Genomic DNA, 8,384 nt, shown 5'->3' with positions numbered 1-8,384 from the left:
TTATATCACAGTTATTGTGTGATTAGATTAAATAATTCAAGATACTGTACATTTCTTCCTCCTTTATGCAAAGGTAATGTATTACAGTGTCACTGAAGAATGTGCTGATCCGGTCCAATTTTGAGTGCATTTGAGGTTATGGTAAGAAAATGCAAGTAACTGCTGAGTCACAGAGGAGGGCGAGGGCAGTGTTAATGTCACAGCATTACAACAGATGACTTTCCGTAGGATTTACAGAGCAGAACAGAGGAAGGGATAGGGAGAGAGAGTGCAGTCAGATGGGAGAGGAGAGAAAAGTAAGTGAGAGAGATATAGAAGCATAAAGGATGTGAAGGATGTGTATGTGAATTTAGCTATAGCCTCACCAGTGACATACTAACCCCCGACAGATAACTCACAGCAAAGGGTAAAAAAGAGAACAGTGAATTATACTATATATAGTGTATACTATATAGTAGGCCTACTGTTAAAAACAACAACAACAACAACAACAACAACAACAACAACAACAAACTGGCAATGACCAATTCTGTTAGACACTGGGGCCATGGTTGTGAAAACTATCTACCATGTAAAGTCACACACATAAACAACTGTGTAAATGTTTGTCATGACAGATGCCATAGGATGGCCTATGAACTGGTTTTGTATTTTTTGTTCTCCACAGTGTTATCTCAGCTTGACCTACAAATGCCTAATTCACTAGTGTGCATTATTTATTTAACTCGCCTCATTTAAATCATCATTCATGTCCACTGTAACATTCTGAGATATCAATGTCCTTTTGCAATCTCATCTTGCCTCTGTGTGGGGTTATTTCAGTTTATATTTGCCCTCTAAAGCTCATGTTAAACATAGGCAGTGTCTTCTTTGTGTGTGAGACGAATTCCCTTGGGATACTAATCTCTCTGTCTCTCTTTCCCCTTCTCTCCCCAACCCTTCTGTGTCTACTAGTGCTCAAGGCCCTCCCCCTCTCTCTCTCGCTCTCGCTCGCTCGCTCGCCTCCCTCTGCTGCATTGATGCTACTGCCTCCCTCAGTGATGATGTCACAACCCAGCTCAGCATCCTTGCTGTAGGAGGACACCAGAGCCATTTTGGCTTTTGGACCCCGGTGCATTCAACCCCCCTGTTATCCCTGAACAATCCTGTACCTCCTCCATCACCACCAGGCCTCTTCGGGCACATTTACGCACCCCAGGACTGTTTGTGCCTGGTGCTCCGCTACGCGGGAGAGGGGAGAAGGGGGGATCTTCCTGGAGGAGAGTGAAACGGAGAGGCAGAGCTGGACCACAACAGACCGTAGAAACCAGGAGTCACGGGCGTAAACTGTAAAAACCCAAACTAACCGGAGGGTCTTTCGCGCTAAAGGTAAAGAGTTCTTTTCTCCCGTCCCTTTTCTCATCTCTTTACCACTGTGTGCGAAGGTTAATGAAGATTTAATGAGCCTTGGTCTATTTGTTTGGTGTTGGATCGCCTGGGTGGGATCACGTTGGGGTGCGGCTATTGAGGTGCTGTCAGAGTATGTCTGGGGCAGGGTGGATAATAAGGTTTTTTTTCTGGGCATCGCAACATCTGCGGGGGTTACAAATCCCGCTTTCGCCATTATATGGACAATTATGGTGGAGCATTTATATTGATAATTGCATTGTCATGCACAGATGCGACACCCTTTCGTTTACTTCCCTGACATCCACAGCTTTAATATTTACACAGATGTTACATGATTCGTTCATATAGTTTTCTTTAGGTTACGTTGTAGGTTAGGTTATTTAAGGTATCAGAGGTTACCTATATCAATTGTACCAACTAGGCGTAAGATGTGGTGCTTGTGGCGGCATCGACGAGGAGGTTATCGTTGAGCTAACATTCTTGCCTGACAAGTCTAATGATTCATTTACGATGTTGTCCACTTGTCAGACTATGCTTAGCCTAAGCTTACGGTCACTTCAAAATGGTGGATGATATATCTTTCCCATCAGCCTTTAGAGATAATTCCAGGTAGGCCAGCCATGTACACATACAGAGGAAGAAAAAAAGAGGAGGAGAAAAAAACACATCCACCTGGTGGCCGTAGATTTAGATCGTGAGGGGAGCACTTAATATCTTTACGTCCGATATAGTGACGTAGTCCGTTGCACGATTGGACAGGGATACTGGGCGGAAGATGAAAATTATGCGCTTTCACTTGCGTGTTATCCACATCTTACTGCGATAGCAGCTGTGATATCATTCAGTGGTGAGTCAGAGAGGAAATATGGTAGGCCTACCCCACACATACACTATATTAGGCCTATGTATACGTGTTCTCTCTCTCTCTCTCTCTCTCACACACACACACACACACACACACACACACAATGCATGTATTTGCCTCATATTAACATATTGTCATATCAACGAAATACATTATTTTTAAATTATAAGAACGATTAGGCCTAATATTTCCTTTAATTTAGACATAGGCATTGTGTGCTATACAATTTAAGGAAGTCTATGTATCCTACACTGAGAGCTGAGTAAATATATCAATCAGACCTGCTAGATGAGGGCAGGACAGAATCTGATCAGATGATGTAGGTAGATTTAAATCTAATTAAGGGACATGTCCTGAGATTAATTTAAGATTTAAGTTACATTTTAAGAGGTCCTTTGAATCTACATTGTTAGATTTAGTTGACAGTAAATGCCAGCACATTTATACCGGTATACAGTGTGTAATTCATCATTCGTCATATATTACTGTATAAACTCAGATAGATCTTAATCTTTCCTTTCTTAGCACCTTTTCATTCATTTTTGCCATGCAGGCATGGCAAAATGTAAAACTTTTTTTAGTATGTGATGTATCATGCCATAGGGAACACTGTGATGCAGTAACCTCCAGACAGTACTCAGAAACACATTGTTGTCACTGCCCTGTGATGAAGTAGGTTTTTTGCGTTACATAGCAGAACACAGGTGAATTCGTTTTTATGAGCGCTGTCTAAGGTGTTGCAAGCATTAAGAAAGCAGACAGATCTCAGGACAATTGATTTACCGTCTGGCAAAATAAACATGCTGGAAGTCTGAGTGGTGGTCGCAAAATGGAGCCTGTTTGCTTTTGCCAGAAATTAAGTGGTGCTCTCAGAGAGAGCGGATGGCTAGTTTAGCCAGAGAATGACACAGCATCATATCCATCCAGCAGTGGGACTGCACCACAGACGGATGCCTGTCCTGTCCGCTGGTCACTCATTAGTCCTAGCGTTTGTCAAAAGCCTTTCTCTTGTAGGAGTAAATGAACACCGATGGTGCAGCAACATTATTGTTTGGCCAGTGTGAGAGTGATTAAGAGGAGAGTCGTTTTTTGGGGGGCGGTGAAGATGAAGAAGCTAGTTGCTTAGTTGTTCTACCTCTCTCTCTGTCTCTCTCTCTCTGTCTCTCCCTGTCTCTCTCTGTCTCTGTCGGTCTTTTGCTTTCTCTGTCTTGCAGCAGAATCACCGTCCTGTAGTTTCTGGATAGCTGAAATGTATTGCAGGGGGCTTGGGCTGAGACAGGCGTTGTCTGTACGGTGTGTTCTGTGGCCAGTGTAATCCTAGCAAGCGGCCTGACATTTAGCCGAGCCTGCACTTCTTTTGTTGCTGGTGGACTCCGTATCTCTGTCCACCATAACTGCAGCTGACCATGCATGCTCTTTTCATGTTATGTAGAAAACCTCCAACACACTCACCTTCAACAAGGTGTGCCAGCCACTGAGGGAGAAAGGCGATACCTAATAGTCAGTGGTTTCCTTCAGGCTCCATTTGTCTGTTAAATTGCTCAAATTCTGCCCCCATCTACTTATACAAGGTTAGATAAACCATATTCTTGGGCACATATTCTTATTAGCTCCAAGTGTGGGACCACCCTTAATGTTATGCATTGGCCTACTCTTAAGATGCTTTGAAAGCCTCTATGAGAAGTCAATTGAATAACCAGCAGTCTATTGGAAGCTTAATGATCTTGTAGCCATGGAGACAGTCTTGTTGACCTTTGACCCGTTCAGACAAAGTCATACTAGGGCAGTGGCAGTGTGATATGGGGTGTATATACAGTGCATAGGGACTTTAATGGTGATCACAGAGATAGGTTGCCATGGAAATGGGAACAATTGAATCCGCAGGCTTTTTGTCCCTTAAATGTGAGTAATTTAATTTTCGCCGAAGTGGAAACAGGTCCTCAGAATCAATATCCCCTAGTGTAATGGATCTGAAGACGAATGCAATCAGATCTTTTGGTCCTCACTCATCATGGACAAATGCAGTTGCTACTGTATCATTTTACAATGGAAAAAACTGAAATAGCACATCATATTAAAGACAATATTATTAATCAAGGAAAGTGGCGGAGTATTGATTGTTATCATGATTATGAGAATGACCTTTAACTGTGTCCTCTTCTGTGGCAGGTGCTGGTAACCCTGTTTGCTGCTGAAAGACGGGCAGTGAGAGCCAGTGAAGGCGAGCGCTCGGGCACAGAGGCGGCTGGGCAGGAGGCGCCATGGCAGGGGCCTCAGTGAAGGTGGCGGTGCGGGTCCGCCCCTTCAACTCGCGGGAGATGAGCAAGGACAGCAAGTGCATCATCCAGATGACTGGCAACACCACCAGTGAGTAGTTACCATCTCTATATCTCTATCTTTACTTCTCACAGTCTTTTTATGTTCCTGTGCCTGATTTGGTTAATTTACATTGAAGTGCCGATGTGTCTTAAGTTGCCTCCCTAAGTAAGAGGGAAGGTGAAATGCTGTCTCATTGATTTACTTTAATTTTATCTAAGAAAGACATAAGAAAATTAAGCCTGTCAATACTTTATTTGATTATTTTATTTTTCACAGGGTGAAAAATGTCAAATATTCCCTTTTCAAGCTGTAGTATAAATTGTGACATATGCTGGGCATTCCCCAATTTATCTGTGTTTTAGTATTTTAAGATTAGGTCTATGAGGAACCCATATGAATGTTGGGGAGATGGACCATGTGAGTGCATCCACCCATGTTAAAAAGTGGATTTCGTGATGGCAGCCATTTTGTTATAATGTTATGAGACTCTGGTGCACTGACCCGCAGTGTGATCTACAGACGGCCCAGTCTGAGCTGCTTTCCCCCTGCCTGTTTAGCTTTCATGTTAGCAAAGCAGATGTAACAAGGGGAGCTGGCAGCAAGGATGGACATGAATGTCAATTCTCTCTCTCTCTCATTTGTAGTTGCCACACCATCATTGAGTCATGAAATGTCTAGAGTGAAAAGAGTCTGTGTTCAGTTTTGCTTCGTTGTAGTAGCCTACTCATTTACTGTGCATAATGAAATGTATTGAACGGGAAATAATCGTACAAGTAGGGATCTCATTTGTTCCAAGCAGTTATTATGTGTCTATGCTTTCAAAATGTTATCATGAGCATTATTGAACAAACGTAGCAAATTCATAATAAATGGACTAATTTTGTTGTTACTGACACAATCATTATTAATTATTATGAGTGATTATTATAAGCATACAAATTGGGCTGGACAGGGCAGTATGGGCTGAGCCTGCAAACATTTTAGTCAATATGTTTCATGATTTGACATGACGCAAAATAGTGTTTTATTATGACAACCTTTTGTGACAGTGGAATTTTCCATTTTGACTTGACACCTGAGTTTTTTAATGTTAACTCTCGGGGTGGTCTTTTCTGTTGGGAGACCTCGACAGTAGTACTGTGGGATTGTGAGAAGAACTTGTCAAGGAGGAGACTCAAGAGAGATTTGATTTCCAGTCTGCTCGGCAAGGCAGTGCCATTGGTCAATAATGGATGAAAGCTCGTAAAATATTTACCGTTTGGCCTAATTTAGTCTCCTCCTCCTTCTCCTCCTTTTCCTCCCCCACCCTCTTTTTGTGGATGTCCAGAGACAACAGCAGGGCAGCCATGTTGGAACCTCTCCCTATAGACATAGGCGCTATCACCCTTGAAAAAGTGAACGCTGTTAAGGGACAAAAAAAGTACAACGCTGTACAGTTCACTTTCATGTCAAAGCTACTGCATTCCTGCATATAACTGTATTGAAAATGCTGTAGTTTTCACTCTTCAAAAACTGCCATTTTTGTGAAGTGAGATTTGTTTTGTCTTCCTACAGGGTCACAAACATTATATAGTTAACAAAGATGGCAACAGATTACGGTTTCTTTTACCTCGTTATCATTAGCCTTTCTCTTGGTCAGTTTGTCAATGCTTTGTCACTGAAGCCTTTTGAAACACAATGACGCTCTTAATTATGGTGCTAGTAATCCAACCCTTGACGAAAATGGGGTGTAGCTGGCGCAGCTCATTGGAGCCCTGAATGTCAGTCGATTCCACTGGAAGGGAAGTGCTACTGACATGTTCTTTCATTGGGTCTCTGTGGATATGAGTGGCCACTGACACACTGTTGTGTCCCCCAGGTGTATGACTGACTGCTTTCTGCTGTCTGTACTCTCACCTGATAGGAAGCAAACATGTCTGCTTTATAATGGATTTGAACCTTCCCCCTACAGTATGTACTTACAGTTTTACTACAGCACAGGAAGTGCTCTGAGTTGCTCATATCCGGGGGATTTGTTTTTGATCAGTTTACGATTTCTGAATGAGGTGTTGCTGTGCAGTAGTGCCTCTGGATGTAGTATAGTGACTCCACTCCTACAGTTGTCAGGTCACATAAATGTCAAGGTTTTCTTTTTTTTATTATTGTGAGGACTGAAGAAGCTAATGCGTTTTTGAGGCACTCGGCTGCCGGAGCCTGAAAAGTGCTCCCTGGGTGGGCATCAGGGTGCTCCACAGTTCCATTAACACAATCCGTAATGGCGGAAGAGCAACGAAGCTTGAACAATAAAAAAACTACTCCGAAGGCTAGGCTGAGATAATTAGGTGCCGGGTGTGGATGGATGAGATGTGCCCGTCATCCGTTACCCATTATGGTGCCAGCGCAGCTCGTCGGTGTCACTGTGACCGAACACGTGGCAGTCTCCGCGCTCACCGGCCGAGTGAGCGAGTGAGCGAGCCTCAGGAAGCCGTGTGCCAACGCCAGACCCAGTGAATCAGTGTCGTCGTCATTTTGCTGTGACGCTAGATTTGCGTTGGTGCTTTTGGCTTTCAGGGAGGCTGCAGCTAACTTTGAAAAGTCCTTGGTGACTATTGTCTCTGAAAATACCCCCCCCCCCCATCTCAGAGAGAAGCCCCACACCTACCCACCCTCTACTCAGCAAAATGTGCTCGAGCTCCGAACTCGAACAAAGTGAACATGCTTTTTCGGCAACTTGCTGCTAATGAGCTGATTTTTCAAACCAGGTGTTATCTGGTCATGCAAACACTTTCACGAGAAAAAAAAACCTCATCATAACATGGAAAAGCAATCCTTGGTACATTTTCCCTTACGACACAGGTGTGGTCCCAGATAAATAAATATATATATTGCTGTAACACACAAAAGGCCAAGGCTCTCTGGGTATTGATTTAGCTGCAGTGGAAGCGAAGGGGAGGGGTACACAGGAGATGGCAAACAAGGAAGCTAAATTGAGCCCATAAATAAATTTGCCCATCTTAAGACAGGGCCAGTGCTCTCTCGCTGCACTGATGGCTCAGTCAAAAAGCCAAGGAGCCCTAGTGATGCACAAAATCAATTTACAATGCAAGATTACCTACGAGGACAGCGAGCCCGGCCGTACCCCAAGCCATTCCAAGTCTCCTTGTCTTTAAAGGGAACAAAAAGCTGAACAAAGGAGCCGATGTACTGGAGGCTAAGGCAATTCCACAGGAAACAGACGAGACACGAACACGGTTTTTGGTGATAGCGGAGCGAGTAGTTTCACTGAACGAGCGATTTGCATTTGCATGCATCTCGCTCTGGAGAGGAATGTGTAGACGTGCTTTGGGCACTCAGACTGTGTGGTTTGCCAAAACACACACAAGCATATGGGAGACACAAACGTCTACTCAGTTCCCCCCTCCGGACATACACAGATCCCTTTGAACTGTTGTTTTCTCCCTTTCTCCCTCTTCTTCTGTCTGTGTCTCCTCCTCATATATGCATCTGCAGTGTCTCTTAGGGATTCCTTCCTCGTTGCACTGCCTCAGCAGCTCTTTTGGGCGCATACTAACTCACAGACAGGCAGGAGGGGGAGAACAAAGTCTCTCGAGAACGAAAGACAGGGTGATGTCATGGTAGAAAGTTCTGGAAGCGTTGGTGTGGAACAGGGTCTGGGGGGAGTTGGGGGCACCCGAGTGAGAGAGTGAGTGAGAGTGGCGGAGAGAGAGAGAGAGAGAAAGAGAGTGAGAGAGTGCGGAGGACTGTGAGTGTAAATGGCTGGCCACGCTGGCTTTAGCAGTCTGGACCAGGGGGCTGTGGAAGCGCGCCGGAC

At 44.2% G+C, this 8,384-nt stretch overlaps 1 protein-coding gene across 1 annotated transcript in view; it reads left to right on the top strand.

Annotated features, from left to right (window-relative positions):
- The first annotated feature begins 1,150 nt into the window (after window positions 1–1,150).
- kif1aa (kinesin family member 1Aa) overlaps window positions 1,151–8,384 on the top strand; it is a 67,286-nt gene continuing 60,052 nt past the window's right edge. Inside the window, exons 1-2 of the mRNA XM_062555949.1 lie at window positions 1,151–1,368; window positions 4,424–4,621. Of these exons, the coding sequence (XP_062411933.1) occupies window positions 4,516–4,621 (106 nt within the window). The 5' untranslated portion in view covers window positions 1,151–1,368; window positions 4,424–4,515. The remainder of the gene's footprint in view (window positions 1,369–4,423; window positions 4,622–8,384) is intronic.

The sequence above is a fragment of the Sardina pilchardus genome, chromosome 15 (assembly GCF_963854185.1).
Source record: "Sardina pilchardus chromosome 15, fSarPil1.1, whole genome shotgun sequence".
Classification (NCBI taxonomy): Eukaryota; Metazoa; Chordata; class Actinopteri; order Clupeiformes; family Clupeidae; genus Sardina; species Sardina pilchardus.
Note: the sequence above shows the minus strand (reverse complement) of the source record. Positions and strands in the feature narration are given on the sequence as shown.